At 38.7% G+C, this 19,815-nt stretch overlaps 1 protein-coding gene across 6 annotated transcripts in view; it reads left to right on the forward strand.

The window, feature by feature from the left end:
• Positions 1–269: 269 nt before the first annotated feature.
• The window catches only part of ep400 (E1A binding protein p400), a 39,743-nt gene continuing 20,197 nt past the window's right edge, over positions 270–19,815 (forward strand). For 4 of the 6 annotated variants that reach the window (XM_067395110.1, XM_067395114.1, XM_067395112.1 and 1 more), the window contains exons 1-22: positions 271–480; positions 5,185–6,558; positions 9,251–9,358; positions 9,570–9,654; positions 12,103–12,506; positions 13,202–13,507; positions 13,643–13,828; positions 14,013–14,153; positions 14,344–14,422; positions 14,508–14,566; positions 14,668–14,722; positions 14,812–14,901; positions 15,368–15,481; positions 15,623–15,810; positions 15,945–16,122; positions 16,244–16,380; positions 16,617–16,786; positions 17,420–17,594; positions 18,052–18,188; positions 18,282–18,468; positions 18,556–18,725; positions 19,372–19,562. In XM_067395110.1, coding sequence (XP_067251211.1) covers positions 5,215–6,558; positions 9,251–9,358; positions 9,570–9,654; positions 12,103–12,506; positions 13,202–13,507; positions 13,643–13,828; positions 14,013–14,153; positions 14,344–14,422; positions 14,508–14,566; positions 14,668–14,722; positions 14,812–14,901; positions 15,368–15,481; positions 15,623–15,810; positions 15,945–16,122; positions 16,244–16,380; positions 16,617–16,786; positions 17,420–17,594; positions 18,052–18,188; positions 18,282–18,468; positions 18,556–18,725; positions 19,372–19,562 — 4,504 coding nt within the window. In that variant the 5' untranslated portion in view covers positions 271–480; positions 5,185–5,214. Of the gene's footprint in view, positions 481–5,184; positions 6,559–9,250; positions 9,359–9,569; positions 9,655–12,102; positions 12,507–13,201; positions 13,508–13,642; positions 13,829–14,012; positions 14,154–14,343; positions 14,423–14,507; positions 14,567–14,667; positions 14,723–14,811; positions 14,902–15,367; positions 15,482–15,622; positions 15,811–15,944; positions 16,123–16,243; positions 16,381–16,616; positions 16,787–17,419; positions 17,595–18,051; positions 18,189–18,281; positions 18,469–18,555; positions 18,726–19,371; positions 19,563–19,815 lie in introns of all 6 variants that reach the window. The other 2 variants (XM_067395113.1, XM_067395111.1) reach the window with 1 other exon arrangement.

Consider the following 19,815-nt stretch of genomic DNA (forward strand, 5'->3'; position numbering starts at 1 on the left):
TTTAACAGTTACTAGAACTTTTATCGTGTTTAAGGTATATATATATATATATATATATATATATATATATATATATATATATATATAATATAAAGGTATATACTTGCGCTTTTCACTTATTTATACTGTATTTCTGTGTATAAATAAGATTCTGCTCATAATGAGTAACGAAAGGAAGCAAAACCTTCGCTAGCCCCGCCCTCACGCATACGCTGCTCTTTTTTCTGTGACGTGATTGGACAACAGCCCGTCAGTCAAGGAAACGTCACGCTCTCAGTCGAGTGTTTCCGGGTATTCAGAGAAGAAAGAAAAAAATAATCAGTCTATCGCCATGTTTCACACAGAAACATCTGTGAGATGCTTATAACAGTTTTATTGAGCTTTGTATTCGTGAGAGTGGAAACCCACAGGTGTTTTGTCCCTTAGACTCTGAGGGGAGAGTTACAGTGGATGGTTGGCGCGCGGGACGGTGATTTTACAGTAAGTGGCGCGTGTTGATGTTTGTGTTTAGCAGGCGAGCTAATGCTCCGCGAGCGGAAACTCAAACATATTCTTCTCTGAATGCGCACATAAACCACACCACTACACACACTAAAAGAATACACACGAGTGTGTTGCACATGCTCTCAGTGGATAAGAATAGCTATTTGTTGATACGCGGAGAGTGGGTGGGTTTGTTAGCTGTAGCAGGATCTGGCTATGTCAGTCAGAGAGCAGAGAGGGCTTTACTAGTAAACACAGTGTTGTCAACCCCATAGTGGGGTTTATTCCTTGTTAAAATATAACGTGGTAATTATGTGTCATCCCCCCCAAATACCATAGTCACTGTTGAAAAATCATAACTTAATACAGGATCTGATTCAAACAGATTAAGAATCTGTCAGTTTTGTTTTTCTCTCTCTTTTTGTTTCATTTCTCTTTTTTCATTATTCAGTGGCAAGTATAAATACTGTGAAATTGCTGTAAAAAATACCTGTAGTAATTGTGATCTTTTAGTGGAAGCTGTGGTTGCCATGGTGAATTTCTATAAGATGTAGTGACAGACTGATCGATACAGCATTGAACAGTCAAATCAAACCAGTTTTATTTGTATAACGATTTTCACAATACACACATTGTTTAAAAATCGTGATGTTATTGTTTATAATATCTTTAGAGTCACAAAACAAATCAGATCATACACACAGCGAGTCAACTATATAAAAATTGAGAACAGTAATGTAGTTACAGGGGAAAAAAATATTTTCTATACAGTAAAAGTATTGTAATCATAACTGAGTAAAGTGAATATATTGTAGGCTGTATGTACTGCAAGTATAGTGTTGTATATTCAGCACTTGCATGCTGTGTAAATGCAGTAGTCCAACTGCAAAAGGTTTAAAGAAATTTCTAAATGAAAAGTATGTTACAGTACACATTAAAAAATTGAAAACTGCTAAATCAAGGTCAGTGAGAGATTCAGCCTGCATCGTGTTTTCGTGCTGGGTCTACCTCTACCTCTTCTGATTGTTGTCGTGACCTCTACCTCTTCCTCCTCTCCCTCTCCGATTGTTTCTGTCCATTGTCCGTCTCAACATTCAGTGCATCTGTGCCACTTGTGCACTCTGAACTGCCCTGTATTTTGTATAGCTGGTTTGATCACATCATTAGAAACAAGAGTGAACAATTTTGAGTCATTGTGTGTAAAAAAACTAGTTGTTTAACTTTTGCTGCTTGTTTACTGTTTTCCAACACAAATGCATCACAGTGCAAATGTGTTTTAGTAAGTGAGAATGTGTTTAGATTTTTGCAAAAAAGAGTGCATGAGAACTGCAAATGGTTAAATGATTAAATGTAAATGGTGTCTAACTACCTGAACTTGTTTAAGGTTTTGCCAAAAGAGTGATTTATTTGACATATGTTTAGGCCATTGAGCATTTGGTTCAGAGAATGGGGTTTAGTGTTTTTAGAAACTGAGAAAAATTGTCTTCATGTCTTAGTCACATTTAGCAGATTTAAGCTGGGTGATCATTTGCATTTGTGTTGTTTTACTGGAGTATATATATATATATATATATATATATATATATATATATATGCAATAATATTGTTTACATTTTGCGACAATATAAACAATCTCACAGTTGAGATTTCCTATATCGTATATATTGCTTCACATAATGTGAATGTATAGATGTTCACTGTATTATAGATAGTTGCTTTAAATTTAAAAGGTAAAAATGTATGTCCCATAAACATAAAGAAATTAATATACTTGCTTAAATTCTCAGATTTGTTTTGTGAATTTTGTGATGCTGTAGCTTTAGGTATAGTAGTTTCTGATGAAAACATTAGATAGATTTGTAGTTGACTGATATTGAGTTTTAAAAAGTTGATACTTGTATAGAGACACAACTACAGAGAATTGAACAAAAATATTTACCCAAAACAGGAATAATTTATTATCCATTGAAAAGGCTGTTGGTAAATTTAATAATTGACACAAGGTGGTAAAACCTTTATTACATGGTTATTATATAATGATGAAAATCGAAGGACCAATTATTGGCATATTAAAGGGATAGTTAACCCCAAAATAAAAAAATGTCATTACTCACCCTCATGTTGTTCCAAACTTGTATGACTTTTGTTCATTTTGGAAACACAAATGAAGATATTTTTAATGAAATCTGAGATGTTCTGTCCCTCCATTGAAAGTCCATTCCACTAAAAGTTTCATACATCAAAATGTCCATAAAGACATTAAAGTAATCCATATAATTCAAGCAGTTCAATCCAAGTCTACTGAAGAGACATGCTCACTTTATAGGATGAACAGATTTAAAGACTTTTATTCATATTTAAACATTAGTGGTTAAACGGATCATTGTTGATCCGTGATCCGTTCGGCACGCATGTGAGTCGCGGATCAATTGCAATTTTAACCGCAATAGAGTGAAAGATTATTATTTGCTCGTGTTTTGTCTTGCTAGTTCACACATTAAATAGATATAAAAACGTTCCAGCGCTAGAAGAGGCAAAAGAGGATTTAATTTGGTTTTGCACACCAAGATGCACATATAAGGCTCGCACACACACACACCCACACACACACAGAGAGAGAGAGGTGCGTTTCAGATAGCTCACGAGTTCCAAATTGCAAATAAATATCTGCTGTTGTCTGTCATGTAAATCAAACAACAAAACACAGCTTTAACAAAGATTAATCTATATTAAATTTATACAGTGAACTAGGGTTGCACGGTGTACCGGTACTACGGTAGTATCGCGATACTAAAGCTTCAAAATACTGGCGATGCCATTGTATTTTTTAAACGGTAGTATCGTCAGTACCGTAAGGAATGTTGTATGTGCGGCAGGTACACTTCAATTGAACATGCGTGCCTGCAAAAACATTACAAGAGACTGCCGTTGACTGTCTGCTGTGCCCTGTGTAGTAAATGCTCTGTAGAATTAGCGCCTTATTGTTTCCTGATGCTTCAGTTAATTTTGCAATGAGATAAAGTTGCGCTTGCACGTTGTTGTTGTCATTTAATCTGAAGGAAGGGTCTGAAATTCACTTAATTAACATCATAAAATCTTTATATAAGACTGAATTCTCACAGTTTTCCGTTGCTCATTTGGCCACTTCTGGAAAAGATTAAATAGTTTGTTTCTAGAAACACGACAAACACGATTCAGACAAATGCAATTCCATTCATCAATAAGTTATAGCGGGTTTGCTCTCGGTTCTTATCAATCATACCAATCGTGATTTTTTAATTATAAATGTATTATATGTTTTAATATACATACTGCTCTCCAGTCAGGGTTAGATATTTCAAGATAGGCTGGCAAAAATGCTCCTGATAGTTCGTGACACGAGCATGAGCGCTGTTTTTGTTTCGTTTCTAAATGAATCTGTTTTTGAACAAATTGGGCGAGTCACTGACTCACTAATCCATTCATTAAGAAAGTCATTTGCTTCGTTCCTGAATGAATCAGCCGTTTTGAACGAATCGGTTGAATGATTCATTGACTTGATCATTAACACTTGCTGCCACCTACTAGCGACTTTAGTCTCCCATCTAAAAGTAGGTCTATTCTATCATTTTTTACCATCTAAAAGTAGGTCTATTCTATCATTTTTTTCCGCCAACATTTTTATTTCTATATTCAAATTTTATATTTGAAACATTAATATCATAACATTACTTATGCAATTGTAATTGAAGTGTAAATGCATAAATGTTACATCGTAATGTCAGTTCATACAGCTTCTGTGCAGTGCTAAGATGAATTTTGTTTACAATGATTCATTTGATTGGTAATAAAAGCCTGTTATTCATTCTCATTAATGAAGTAGGCTATTCAGAGAAAAATCTGGTCTGTTTTCATGTTTTTTATGAAAGTTTGGTTCATTTTGTATACTGCATGGTATCGCGATACTACTTGGTATCGTGATACTTCAGCTGGTATAGTATCGTAAGACATTTTTATGGTATCGTGACAACCCTACAGTGAACAGTGTCATTTTACATTTAATTACAAATCTTTACACATTAATACTACAGTTAGACCTTATACTTATTTGTAACTTTATGTTGTATTTATCTATGCTTGTAATTGGTGTACAGTATTTGTTCTTTTTACAGTCTGTTCATGTGCCTTTAATAATGTATTAATTAGGCTAGTAGTTTCTGCTGTGGTATTGGAGTAGTTAAAGTGGGCTAACTAGTAATAAATGCAAAGTTACCCCCCACCCTCCAATCTATATTTTTTTTTGTGCTGATCCGAATAATGATCCGATCCGTGACTTAATAACCGTAATATGATCCGAACCGTGAGTTTTGTGATTCGTTGAACCACTAATAAACATTGATCATTGTACATACATAGAGCACATTAGTTCTCACGTGTCAAGTTAGCACGTTGAAGCATACGTTTACCATAATTGATGAACTTTTTGGAGTATGAATGATTTGGTTTCCTTAAGATATCTTCATACTGTTATTAATGTGTAAAATAGACATAAAGGTGAGTAAATGTTGATAGAATTTTTATTTTTAAATGTTAATTGGCCTGGTCTGTGTGTCACTACAAATTATTAATGATGGTTTCCTTTGAGGTTCAGTTTTAATTCCTATATGTTTTCCCAATATATGCATATATGCTAGAACCTTTTACACTGTTGTCTCTCCATAGAGTGTCTTTTAACAATAAAAGTGGCACGAAATGCACCATGGAGGAGGCCCACCAAATGTGCAGAGGAACCTTCAGAGATCAAAGTCCTTCACTGGATCTGAGGCAGAAGAACAACAGCAACAGCAGCAACAACCACAGCAGTCCCAACAGCAGCAGCAGCAGCAGCCCATGCCGGTTACCCAGCAACAGCCGGCAAACGCCAATCACCCCCAGTCACCGGTGACATCTTTTGCTCCATCTGCGAGTCCCTCTGCGCCACAGTCTCCCAATTATCAAATCATCATGAGCCGGAGTCCAGTCACAGGCCAGAACATGAACATCACTTTACAGAACGTGGGACCAATGGTTACAGGGAACCAGCAGATCACCCTCGCCTCCCTGCCTCTGCAGAGCCCGGCGTCCCCTGGCTTTCAGCATCAGCCCCAGCAGTGGAGGTTCGAGCCTGGGTCTTCGTCTTACATCCAGGTGACGTCACCCTTGCCCCAGACCATGCAGCCTCAAAGTCCCACCCAGCACAGTCCAGTCCCCATACAGGCTGTGCCCAGGCCGAACGCTCCTGGGTCGGCTCTGGGAGTGTGCGGTCAAAGCCCAACGCGGTTTGTGGAGGCAGGTATTATGGTTAGGCAGATCAACTTGGGCAGCCCACCCGGAAGTGGTCATTTTGTGTACCAGGATGGAGCAGGTTTGGCTCAGCTGGCTCCGACCACAGCAGGAGCCGTTCAGCTAACCTCACCTGGGACGCCGGGCGCCGTCAGAGAAAGGCGGCTGTCCCAGCCACACTCTCAAACCGGGGGCACCATACACCATTTGGGCCCGCAGAGCCCAGTTGCGGCAGGGCCTGCTCTCCCGACGTTGGGCAGCCCTGGGCATATCACCACCTCCAATCTGCCGCCTCAGATCAGTAGCATCATCCAAGGCCAGTTAGCACGACCCATGATTTTTGAGAAGACTGCACAAGGCGTTGTGGCAGCCCCTGCGGCGGCCTCTTTCGGGGTTCCATCCTCCATCCCTCCCTCCAGCCCATCCAGGAGCAACCCTCCCCAGGGCCTCGCCAACCAGTCCATGACCCCCACCGGCATGAAGAAGATGCTGCCGAAGAAGCTGGAAGAGATTGCGCCCTCAAACCCAGAGGTGGCACAGTTGAGGAAGCAGTGTCTGGAGCATCATGGGAAGAAAATGGAGAGTCTAAAGGAGGTGTTTAAGGAGTACCTGATTGAGCTCTTTTTCCTGCAGCATCTGCAAGGGAACATGATGGACTACCTTGCCTTCAAGAAAAAGCCTTGTGTGCCTCTCTTCACCTACCTAAGGCAAAACGACCTTGACCTTGATGATGAAGAGGAGGAGGAAGAGCAGTCTGAGGTCATTAATGATGAGGTAAAAGAAATCATTGGGCTCTTACCTCTTTGGGCTGCTATGTTTTTCAAATGCACTGTTCTTTGTGTAAGGTTCAGTAATAAGTGTCCACAGTAAACCTTTTACAGAGTCCAAAAAATATTTTATAAAAGAGGTTTCATATTGTTTTGAAAAACTTTTATACTATTTTTAAGAAATGTTTAAAGGATTAGTACACTTTCAAATGAAAATTACCTCAAGCTTTACTCGCCCTCAAGCCATCCTAGGTGTATATGACTTTCTTCTTTCTGATGAACACATATTAATAAATATCCTGACACATATGAGCTTTATAATGGCAGTGAGTGGGATCAACAAGCATGAGCTGAAGAAAGTGCTGCCACTCACATCCATCCATCATAAACAAATTCCACTTGGCTTTTGGGGGTTAATAAAGGCCTTCTGAAGTGAAGCGATGCATTTGTGTAAAAAAAAATCCATATTTAACTAGTTATGAAGTAAAATATCTAGCTTCCACCAGACCGCCTTCCGTGTTCAACTTGCAAACAAAGCGCAATGCCTCTCACAGTTTAAAAAGCTTATACTATATCCTACGCCTTCCCTTTTTTCAGCTTACGGAAAAAGCTTAACTGACGTGACGCCACTTTACACTATTTTACTTGATAACTTGTTAAATATGGATTTTTTTTTTTTTTACGCAAACGCACCGCTTTATACAGACTGTATTAACCCCGCTGAAGAAGTGCGTTTATGATGGATGGATGTGGATGGTGGCACTTTCTTCAGCACATACTCGTGACCTCTGTTTACTGCCATTATAAAGCTTGGATGCATCAGGATATTTATCAATATATCTCAGATTGTGTTCATCAGAAAGAAGAAAGTCATATACACCTAGTATGGCTTGAGGGTGAGTAAAGCTTGGGGTAATTTTCATTTGAAAGTGAACTAATCCTTTAAATGTAATGGCTTTAAAATGGCATAATGTGGTGCAACATCATATAAAAAAAGAAATAATATTTCTTTAAACCTTGAATACATGTGTGTACACATCATACTCTTTATTTTAAAAAACGTTTTTATTTATTTATATATATATATATATATATATATATATATATATATATATATATATATATATATATATATATATATATATATATATATATATATATATATATATATATATATATATATATATATATATATATATATATATATAGTGAGAAATATATATATATATATATATAGTGAGAAATATACACTATCTGATTCAAACGTTAAGATTTTTAAAAATCTTTTTGAAAGAAGACTCTTACGCTCACCCAGGCTGTATTTATTTGATCAAAAATACAGTAAAAACACAAATATTGTGAAATTTGTGGGATTTGCAGCAAATTTTTCAGCCTTGTCACTGTCATAACAAGGTCAGATTTCTGATATTTTAAGAGGCTTGACCTAAGAGACAGTCACAGGGGTCTTCAGGTGTCCTCTCCATGACATAATTTCCTGTTTTGTTTTGTTTTTATGCATGTTGATTACACCACATAATTTGGTAGACTTTTTTCCAAATATTAATATCTAGTGATGCAGAGTTTAATTTAAATAATTTTTTTCCTAAGAAAAAATTGATACCAAAAAATATACATATATTTTAAAGAATTTTATTCCTTAAAGGGTTAGTTCACCCAAAAATGAAAATATGTAATTTATTACTCGCCCTCATGTCATTCTACACCCGTAAGACCTTCATTCATCTTCAGAACACAAATAAAGATATTTTTGATAAAGTCCGATGACTCAGTGAGGCCTCCATTGAGAGCAAAGCCATTTAAACTCTCAAGATCCATAAAGGTACTAAAACATATTTAAATCAGTTCATGTGAGTACAGTGGTTCTATCTTATTATTAAACAACGAGAATACTTTTTGTGCACCAAAAAAACTACTTTTCAACAATGTATAGTGATGGGCCGATTTCAAAACACTGCTTCAGAGCTTTTGAATAAAATCAGTGGATCGGAGCGCCAAAGTCATGTGATTTCAGGAATTTAGCTGTTTGATAGGAGATCCAAATCACTAATTCTTAAAAATATTCATAAATCTCAGAAGCTTCATAATGCAGTGTTTTGAAATCGGCCCATCACTAGATATTGTTTAAAAGTCATTATTTAGTTTTTTTGGCGCACAAAAAGTATTCTTGTCGGTTTATAATATTAAGGTTGAACCACTGAACTCACATGAACTGTTTTAAATGTTTTTAATACCTTTATGGATCTTGAGTTTAAATGGCTTTGCTCTCAATAGAGGCCTCAATGAGCCAACGGATTTGATCAAAAATTTCTTAATTTGTGTTCTGAGGATTAACGAAGTTCTTACGGGTGTGGAACGACATGAGGGTGAGAAATAAATGACATTATTTTCATTTTTGGGTGAAATAACCCTTTTAAGGTTGGTTTCTCTCTTCTTTATGATATCAATACATCTGTATCAGCATTTTTACTTTGTCCCCCAATAACATCAAAATAAAGGTTAATTCAGAAATTCATGTATTTTTGTATAAATTAACATGATCATTTTTATCATCTGGATCTGTCTTTGACCCATGAAACAACTTTTCTTTGTCGAGAACTGGTCTCTATTTCTTTTACAGACATCAAGATGTATTTTCTTTGGCTTTGTATCTTTCATCTGTTTCTATGACAACCTCTCAGGTGAAAGTAGTGACTGGAAAGGATGGACAGACGGTGACTCCTGTTGCTATAGCTACACAACTCCCACCCAACGTGTCTGCAGCGTTCTCTACTCAGCAGCAGTTCCAGGTGATGGAGGCTTCCTTACTGGGAATGTGAAGGAGGATTCATTCAGAACATTTCAAATTATTTGTAACACTCAGTATGACAGTGCTTTCATTATGTGGTTCGAGAGCATTGTAACATTAGACATAATCAGGCAAGATTTGAGTTAAGGGCAGCAGAACTGTTTTCCCTCTGTGTGAATGAGACTCACTTTGTTTTGTTTTCCATCTCACAGACCCATGCCGGGGTGGCAGGTGGCAGCATCTCTAACTCTGTGGACATGGAGGCTTTCAAACGGCAGCAGGCCATGGCACAAGCAGGTAGGGCGACGTTGACGCAGGGCAAAGGTGGAGGCCTGTTTTCTTTTGTATTCTTTTGGTTCTTTATTCCCCTTTTTGTTTTCTGCCTTTCCGTTTGCTGTTCTTAGTTTCTTTTTCTCCCCTTCCAATTCGCTTCTGCTTACTCAGTATTTCAGCATCTTTTCCCAGCTCTGTGTTTGAAGCCTGTAATCCAGAAAACAGGGAGCGGAGCTTCCCAACAGCTACCTGCTGGTGTGCAAACATCATTGCCATGTGCCAAGTGTTTTTTTCCCCCCCTTGTTTTGGTTTTCCTGTTCTATATCTCTCTTTTTGGGGAGGGGAGGATTTTTTTGCGTTTTGAGGGTATTGTGTGTTTTGCATCCCAGATCAGGCTAAGAGGTCCCGGATGGAAGTGGGACGGCATGGGATGATATTCCAACACCCTGCTGTAACTCCTTTAGGATCTCCCGGCGTTCCCCTCCAGCAGCTCATGCCGACAGCGCAAGGTAGGAGCGCCGCTGCGTCTCGGGCCAGGTCCGCTCTTGTGTCCGTTATTCAATGCTGCTGGAGGTCAGGGTTCATTCCAGAGTTCCCAAAGTTGATCCCACCTTTTTTCCAAGCATCATCTACCAGTTGTGATCCACTTGTTGGGACTCAGTTCAGTCTCAGTCCTCATCTCAAAATCTTTCTGTAACCATCAAAGGGACAGCTGAGCAGAAGATACAGTTGAAGATCAATTTGGAAGACATCACTTTTTTTTTTCCCATTTATGATTTGCTCATTAGTTTCTTGAGCCATTCACCTCATCCGTTTACGTTCTTCTTTGCCATAATGGCATCTCTGATTCCATCCATGGCTCATCAGATGATGAGCCCCAAACTGTCCTCTCTACTGGGATGTCCTCTTTCACACCGTGTTTGTTTTCCGTTTAGTTCTGCGGTTTTATAGTTGACATCTCCTCTCCTGATCCTACAAAGATCCTCCTTCACTTCCCTAAATTCACTGCATTGTCAAATTGGAATCTCAATGCATTTTTTTAATCTTGGTTCCCTTCATCTAGCAAGTTATTTTCATTTTTCCTTATTTTATTGTCATCATATTTTCAGTTCCCACCCTCATCTTCGGTTTTCATAACATTCCTCCATGACTTGATGGTGAGGAGTCGATAGTGGCGCTCAGGAAAGCTCTTATAAACAAGCAAATTAATCTCAGAAAGCTCCGAAGTTGAAAAATTGATGCAGTTGGTAATTTTGCTCATGATGAAATGCTAAAAGAGGGAGATACTTTGTGTTTACAGCTGGGCTTTAACTTCTTCTGTGCTAAACTTCCCTTGTCATTCCTCTGCTATACCCTCTGCTTTGCTGTTTTGTAGCATGTGTATTAATGCAGATGTTTCAGGCATTACCTGCTTCATGCATGTTCACGAAATGTGTTGGTGCTTCAGTCGTGTCCATTTCCTTTCTGTGCCTTTTGTTCTTTTTAGTTCCTTTCCTGTTTTTATTTTTTTTGTTTGTTTGTTTCCTGTTTTATTTTGTTTCCTTGATTTGATTGATTTATATCTAGACTTTTCCACTTATGGATAGTTTAGTGGTAATGCATGATTAGTTTTGTTCTTCATAGTAGTATTCTTAAGCATTGAATGAAATATTTTAATTTTCACATTTTACGAGTTCTAATTTTCCATTATTAGAACATGTAAATCTTCCTTGATTTTTGTTATGTAGTCATTGTGACATGAACTGTATTTTTCTTTAATGATCCCTTTTCTTCAGCATTGTGTAACACATTGCTGGTAAATCATAACATCATACCCATAAAATCAAAAGTATTGTTGAAACATAAACGGGTAAAATGTCCGAGTTCTATTGCACTACTACACAATCAAAATAGATTTTTAGAACTATAAAGCTTTTAAGTATTGTGTTTTAAGGTACTTTATTAAAGTGATTGATTTAAACGTCTGTAATAATTATGTAATTATTTAAAAAAAAAAATCAACAAATTTAAAATCATTATATTACAGGCTGTTTAACATTTTTACATCAACAGAAACTGTGTAAATATTTTAAAATGTTACATAAACATTATATAAATTATGATTAAATGTCACAAATATAATACAGTTTATATAATATCTAACATTAAGGTAATGAGAAATGGAGTGAAATGTTCTTAATTGTCAAAAATAATGACCGTTCAAATAATAATCTTCATGTTTTTCTGCAAAGTAGAATTTCTTCTTATTTGGAGGTGAAATATGATGCAGACATGCTTTATTATCTAAAAAAATGAAAATTTGTTTGGATAGAAAATGTTGGCATTTCAGGTAAACAACAGACAAAATATTGTATTTTCAATTCTTCATTTTCTCCTTTTTTGGAATTCTTCCTTGCCCCCCATATCCCTCTATCTTTCTCTCCTCTCTTTCCTCTCTCTACTCTGTTTCCTTCATCTTGCCCCCTGCAACAGGAGGCATGCCCCCCACCCCACAAACAGTCCAGATCGGTGGGCAGAAACAGAACCAGCAGCAGTATGACCCATCCAAAGGTCCACCGGTCCAGAACGCCGCAAGCCTTCACACGCCACCCCCACAGCTTCCAGGCCGCCTACCCCAAGGTGGGATCCCCATGGCAGGTCTGCCTCTCTCCCTGTCCCAGGGTCAGGCCATGTTGGTGGACCAGCAGGCTCCAATGGCTGGAGGTCAGCTCCAGGTGAAGGTGCAGGGTGTGCAGGGTAGCGGGGCCGTGCTGGCTCCAGTGAACCCACATGCGCAGCTGCAGGCACAGCTTCAGCAGATGCAGTCAGGACTCCACCTCCAGATGCAGCAGCAACAACAGCAGATGCAGCAGTCAGTCATGCAGCCCGGACAGGCAGTGAGTATGCTAAAAAAAAAAAATTTGGACTGTACTGGGAAAATCTCACTAACCACATTGAAAAGTGTGTCTTAAGCATTTGAAAAAGCTTGTTCTGCTTACTGTGATAGTGATAAAAGTATGGAAGCTTGTTTCCGCCATGAAATAAAAAATAAAAAAAGATAATTGCGACCTTATATCTCACAATTCTGACTTTTTTTCTTTTATGTTTCATAGTCAGAATTGCGAAATATAAACTCGCAAATTTGAGGAAAAACGTCAGACGCTATTGCGAATTTATATTGTGCAATTCTGACTTTATAACTCGCAATTGTGAGTTTAAATCTCGCAATTTGAGAGAAAAAAGTCAGAATTGTGAGATATAAACTCACACTTGCAAGGAAAAAAGTCAGAATTGTGAGATGAAAAAGTCACAGTTACCTTTTTTAATTATTTTTTTATTTAGTGGCTGAAACAAGCTTCCATACGTTTGTAATTGGCTCTCTTGCTTTTGGACTGCAAAAAATAATCTGGAAATTTGTCTAACACTTTGGGAATCTTAATAGCCAAATAAAGGGTGCCATAAAATCGTCACAATATTCACAATATTATATCGTCAGCAAAACAATCATTTATCATGAATGTTCAATATATCGCACAACCCTATTACAACAGTAGATTTTGTTACAGTTCATCCTCTCATTTTTTTTTTTCAGACTGTGGCGCTTGTTCGTCCTGGATCAGATTCCTCTCAGCCTGCCCAGCGTTTGATGTCCAACTCTCTCTCCAACCCTGCCATGTCTCCTGCTCCTCTCACATCCCCGTCCTCTCTACCCTCCCAACACCCTTCTGCCCCAGTCCGCACCCCCTGTACTGGCCCCAGCCTCTCCTCTGCTGCCCAGTCCAAACTCTCTGCCACGAATGGCACCACCGGGCTGAAAATGTCTGGGCTGGGTCAAAATCCAGTCGGGCAAAACTCACAGGAAAGCTCTCAGGACAAGCAAGCAGAGCAAGCCAAGCTGGTAAGAACTCTTAGATTACAATATGATCTTTAATATGTACAGTATGTTTTAATATCCTCTAAAAATAGGTTATTTACATTTTGTAGTAAGTACTGCCTATAATATCTCAGACAAGATTGTCACATTCCATTGCAGGAGAGTCACGTGCACCAGCGCATTGCAGAGCTCCGTAAAGAAGGCCAGTGGTCAGCTAGCCGTTTACCCAAGCTGCTGGAGGCCTGCAGGCCCAAATCCCAGTGGGACTACCTGCTGGAGGAGATGCAGTGGATGGCTGCTGACTTTGCCCAGGAAAGGCGCTGGAAGATGGCTGCTGCCAAGAAGGTGAGAAGATCTCTGATAGTAGAAATGTTTCAGACAGTATTAATCGAGCCGATTGCTCTCTAACTTCTAGCATAGATGATACCTCAGTGCATTTGGATACATTGAATAGTTCCAGGGACAATTCATTATAGAGCAGGCTAAAATTTTGCTTTGATTTTGAGTTCAATGACATCTCTGTCTGTAGCTTGTGCGCACATGTGCACGTTACCATGACGAACAGAAGAAGATGGAGGAACGCGTGAAGAGAGAGGAAGAGATGAGGCTGCGGCACATTGCCAGCACCATCGCTCGTGGGGTTGACTACTTCTGGTCCAATATTGAACAGGTACATTTACTTTACTTTATTTATACCAGTCTTGTTTTAATATTATTTATATACTATATAGTATTTATTATTTTGAATTAGCTTTCAGTTCTATATTATTAGTTTTCATTTTAATTAACTAATTAAAGAAGTGCAGTGGAATTCAAAAATATGTGAATATTAAGTAATGTCTTTCTCTGTCTTACCACAGGTTGTGGAAATCAAGCTGCGTTTTGAGATCTATGACAAACAACAAAAAGTTCTCGGCCTGCAGAAGGCTGCGAATAAAGGTGAAATGAAGTAATGAAGATATCTGACATGTCTTAACTGATTGTCAGAGTTTATTAATTCAGAAGAGACTTTGTATTGCTACAGGTCAGTGTGCTAAACCTGCCCAGTCAACTGGAGAGAAGTCAGACAAAGAGAGTAAAGGGGTAAGATCTTCTCCATGAGTTCTCCAAGATCCTTTCTTATTGTTGCTTTACTCATCCTCTCATTGTCCTTTTTTTTTTTTTTTTTTTTTTCCTTTAAAAAGGAGACTGGCCCATCCCGCAAGAGAAAGTCAAGCACCTCGCTGTCAGATGTAGAGGGTACATATTTCATTTCTTCATAGTTAGCTTACCATTCTCTTCTGTGTTTGTCTGTGTGCACTGCTGAACGCTCTGTTGTTCTTTTGCAGTTGAAGATGAGGAAAGTACAATAGAAGAGCAGGAGGCTACGGAGGTTGCAGCTGATCAGAAAGCAGAGCTAGCCGAATTAACAAAAGAAGGTATGTTTTACATCTCAGATGTTCGTTCATGTCTTTAAACAGTAATACATTTCAATATTTATATTTTGGAAATATATCAGACTATGTATAGAGTATTGTATATTTAGTGATAGACTGAAATATATAGCTTCTTTTTGGCATTTTTGAGGTCATTGATCATGCCTTCTTGGTCAGTTATGTAAATCTATTTATATACTTGGAAATGCCTTTTTAATAATTTATTTTTATTTAATGTTTTCAAAAAATTGAGTACATTTTAAATGATTATCAGGAATTATTATGGGCTAATAATTTTAGTTTTGAGATAAAATTAATTTCCTGGAGTTTTCTGTATGTGTAATGTTTTCGGGCTATTAAACATCTGCATTATATTGGCCAAGGCCATCAGCAACCTCATTATCTATTATTAGCTACTGAAAACTTATCAATCAACTACTTCTAAAAACTATGTGTCTACGTCTTGTAGCTGAAGTGCCATTGGATGATCTGGTGAAGCAGTACGCTGGTGCTTACGCCGAGGGCTTTGAGTGGCCACAGCCATCAAGCCAGAGCGAGGATGAAGACAGAGAGGAAGCTGATGGTTTGTCTAAATCTGCTGCTTAAGAACTAAAGCAATTGTTCTTAAATTCTCCATAACAGCCCTGAAATACAAAATAAGTCAAATAAATCAGTACTTTTTTGACCGCGTGTTGCAATAACAGTGTTTCTTTATGCTGTTCAGACATGAATTCACCATTGGACAGTCCACATGATGCAGTGCTGATAGACTCTTTGCTGACTATGGATCAGTACCGTGGGGTTGAGCGGACAGCTTCTGGCCCTGATGGGAAGCCCACAAAGGATATCGCTGAGGTTGCCGCAGCAACAGACTTGATTCTGCCCAAAGGCAGTGCCAGGACCACTCTAACTGTGAGTCACTTACGCTGTTACTCACAGGGACTGTTTTAAACAGGAAGATTAAAGATTCAATTGAGCAGTTGTTTAATTCAAAGTGGGCTTGCTGTGTTTGATGGTCTGATGACTCATTATCCCTTTCCTCTCAGAGTCGTTCCTCTCCCCCTGCTCTGCTGCATGGCTCTCTGAGAGAGTACCAGCAGGTTGGAGTGGAGTGGCTGGCAAACCTCTACCGCAAAAACCTCAACGGCATCCTGGCGGATGAAACCGGCCTCGGCAAAACCGTACAGACTGTGGCTTACTTCGCTCACTTGGCCTGCAACCAGGGTACCACAACCAGACACTTTTACCACATTTATTGACAATAAAAATGTTTTCGTAAGGTTTTTTTTTTTTGTAAATTTAAGAATAAAATGCAACACATTCTGGTGTCCTGTGGGTGTTGCAGGTATCTGGGGGCCACATTTGGTGGTGGTGAGGACCTGCAAGCTGCTGAACTGGGAAATGGAGTTCAAACGCTGGTGTCCTGGACTGAAGATACTCCTATACCTCGGCAGCCGAAGGCAGCGCAGATACAAGAGATTGGTATGAACCAGAGCAAGCCAGTCTGCTATGTACTTTTGCATACCACATTTGCTGTAAATCCAGCCCTGTTGTCAAAGAATTATTATTATTATTATTTTTATTTTTTTTGCATTAAATAATTCCCCATTATAACTTTCAAATGAGTTGGTAGGTCATTTAAATCCTTGGTTATTAAGTGGGCTCCTTTTTTCCCTGTTGTCTGTTCTCATATTCCCACTGTTGTCTAATGTGTGCAGAGGTGGTGTGAGCCCAACAGCTTCCACGTGTGTGTGACTTCATACAAGCTTCTGCTGAAAGATCAGTCTCATTTTCTGAGGAGGCGATGGAGGCACCTGGTACTGGATGAGGTGCAGCTCATCAAGAACATGACTGAGAAACACTGGGAAACCATCTTCAACATAAAGAGGTTAGGAAACATGGCAAAACACTGGAACAATTTTCCATTTGGTATCTATTGGTGTCATGTTTCGTGATTTTTATCATTTGAGAAAAATTTACAGGTAGATTATAACTGCTGTTTACTAGGGATGCACAATAAATTAGAACCATAGTTAATCTTCACTTATAGCATTCCATGTGTTATTGTTAACTGTAACTAATATCATCAAAAATTATTTTCGTAATTGAAATAGAGCTGAAACATAATATAAATATTAAAAACTTAAATAAATAAAAAGAAATAGATTGAAATTAAATCTTTAACATACCAAAATTACTTAAACTGAATTAAATATAAGTTAAAGCAAAACTGAAATATAAAAAATGACAATTATTAAAACAAACTAAAATGAAAACAGAAAATATAAAAATAAAAGCTAATTCAAAATATTAATAAAATAATAATAAATAATACTAAAATGATTGATTTTAGTTTTTGTTTTATTTATTTAGACAAAATTATATAGAAATGTAATATCCATGTATCAGTTATCTACCATAACATAAAAAAGCTGCTTATCTGCATATAAGCCCTAGTATGATTAAAATATATTGTGAAAGTTAGAATTTTTCTATGATTTTTCTTCTGTCTTCTCCACAGTCAGCAGAGGATTCTCTTAATCAACACACCTCTGCAGAACACTCTGAAAGAGTTATGGACCATGATCCACTTCCTCCTGCCTGGAATCACTCACCCATATCTCAACTTCCCCATCAAACACGGCACTGATCAGAACCAGGACTACTGCCACAAACTGGTCATCAGACTGCACAGGGTGAGGCCTGCTGGAAGTTGTTTCTGATGTTGTTCTGTTAACTACCTTGCCTGTGCACCACTGCAAAGACTGTAGATCTAAAAAGACGTTGCTGGCATTGGAAGCTCCCATTCCCAAAGAAACCTGAGACTTGTGCTTAGGACTGTACATGCACATTATCTAGTCTAGCCTGAAATTGTATGTTTATTTTGTTTTGTTTTTACGCTATTTGACGCATAAGAAACATTTATGGGTCAGTTTATGTCAGATTTTTTTGCTGATTTGATATGTTATTTAACTGTGAGTTCAGCCAGCAGTTTTTGAGATTCCAGGATTCCCCATTCAAATAGATGGGACTTGGTCTTGGATGTCTGAAATAGCTGCCCGGAGGCGTTGCAAATATGGCTGCCAAGTGAACAGACTTTCCTTGAAAAGGAATTTGACCACAGTCATAATTTTGTTTTATTCTCTGCTGTAGATGATTCAGCCCTTCATCCTGCGTCGTTCTAAGAGAGATGTAGAAAAGCAAATGCCCAAGAAGTATGAGCACATTCTCAAGTGCCGTCTGTCCAAGAGGCAAAAGAGCATGTACGAGGACATCCTCATCCAGCCCAGGTCAGTACAGGACACACTCAGCCAAACACATCTTAACCAGCTCGTCTCCACTTCATCCATTTTGAGTGGTTCTCTTTTTCTACTGCCCTCTAGTGCACAGGAGGCACTAAAGACGGGACATTTTGTCAGAGTCCTGGAGGTTCTTATGCAGCTACAGAAAATCTGCAACCATCCAGACCTGATCCAACCCAGAGACACACACAACTCTTACATTTGTCAGCCACTTCAGTATAACACCCCATCATTACTGCTCACCGCTCTGCAGAAGGACCAGTGGAAGGTAAGCAAGAGAAATAAACACATGGAGTGTGCAAGATAGAAGATGTTTGTTTTTGATGTTTGACTAATAGGCCATTTTCTTTTCCAGACTGTAGACATGTCACTGTTTGACCTGATCAGTAACGAGGGCAAGTTGACTCGTTATGAGGCAGAGGAGGCTCTGCCAAAACTCAGAATGACCAAACAGCTGATCGAAGAGATCTACAGTGCACGTGACCCACCAGCACGGCCCAGACCATGCAAGATCAAACCAATGAGGTATAATATTAATACCAATTAAAGGTGCTGTAAGTAGAATTTGAACTACGCTGTTGGACATTGTTGATATTTGAAATCAACCCAAACAAACCCACCCCTCTCTTCATTGCTCCACCTCCAAAACTCACACTCCAATCCTAACCACCCTGCTCCGAGTCAAATAGGGTGATAATGAATGCGATATTGTGTGGCTTGTCAGTGATCTACGGCTCTGTCTATTAAATGGCGCTCCATTTGAAAGCAGGTGATGGCGATTTAGCGGTAATCAGGGAACCGGCTTTACTGACGAAATGCGCGTGACAATCGCATGCGATATATCGCCCAGCCCTAGTGTCGGCCTGACTAACAGTGTATTTGAAATACTACTGAGTCACCCATTAATAACGCAATACATTGCTAATACTGATGTTGGTGCTGTTGTTTTCACACCAAAAATCATTTCACTTGCTATGGAATGTTGTAATTATGGAACTGGTTCTTGTTAAATATAACCATTTTTTCATGGTAAACGTTAGTCTACGGCATAGTAGTGAATATTGCTTTTGTTTTTATTGAACATATGACATGTATGATGGGGGACATTACAATGTACAACAGGAATGGCCCAGATGAATTGATGCTGACTGTTGGATGTTTGTAACTTCAGGTTGTTCCTGCCGGTGCAGTATGGGACTAAACCAGAGGGGCGTCTTGTCCCCTTGACTAGCAGCACAACTCAAGCCCCTCGTGCCACTGCTGTGACTACTGCCACCACCACAACTACCAACCCTGTTACTGCTGCTCCTAGCACACAGCCCAGGGGCAAATCACCTCTTACCACAACCACTTCCACACAGGGTAAGACCCCAACTTCTTACACAAACGTATTCCCACACTTAGGGTTCTTTCACACCTGCGTCATTTAGTTTGGTTGAATTACACTAGAGTTCGTTGTCCCCCTTGGTGTGGTTCGTTTGGACAGGTGTAAATGCAACAATCGCACCAAATGCAGACCAAACAAGTATATCTCCTTGAAAAGGTGGTCTCTGTACGCTTTCAAACACACTCTGGAGTGATTCGCTTGAGATGTGAAAGCAAACCGATCCAATAA

Source organism: Chanodichthys erythropterus, chromosome 9 (assembly GCF_024489055.1).
Source record: "Chanodichthys erythropterus isolate Z2021 chromosome 9, ASM2448905v1, whole genome shotgun sequence".
NCBI lineage: Eukaryota > Metazoa > Chordata > Actinopteri > Cypriniformes > Xenocyprididae > Chanodichthys > Chanodichthys erythropterus.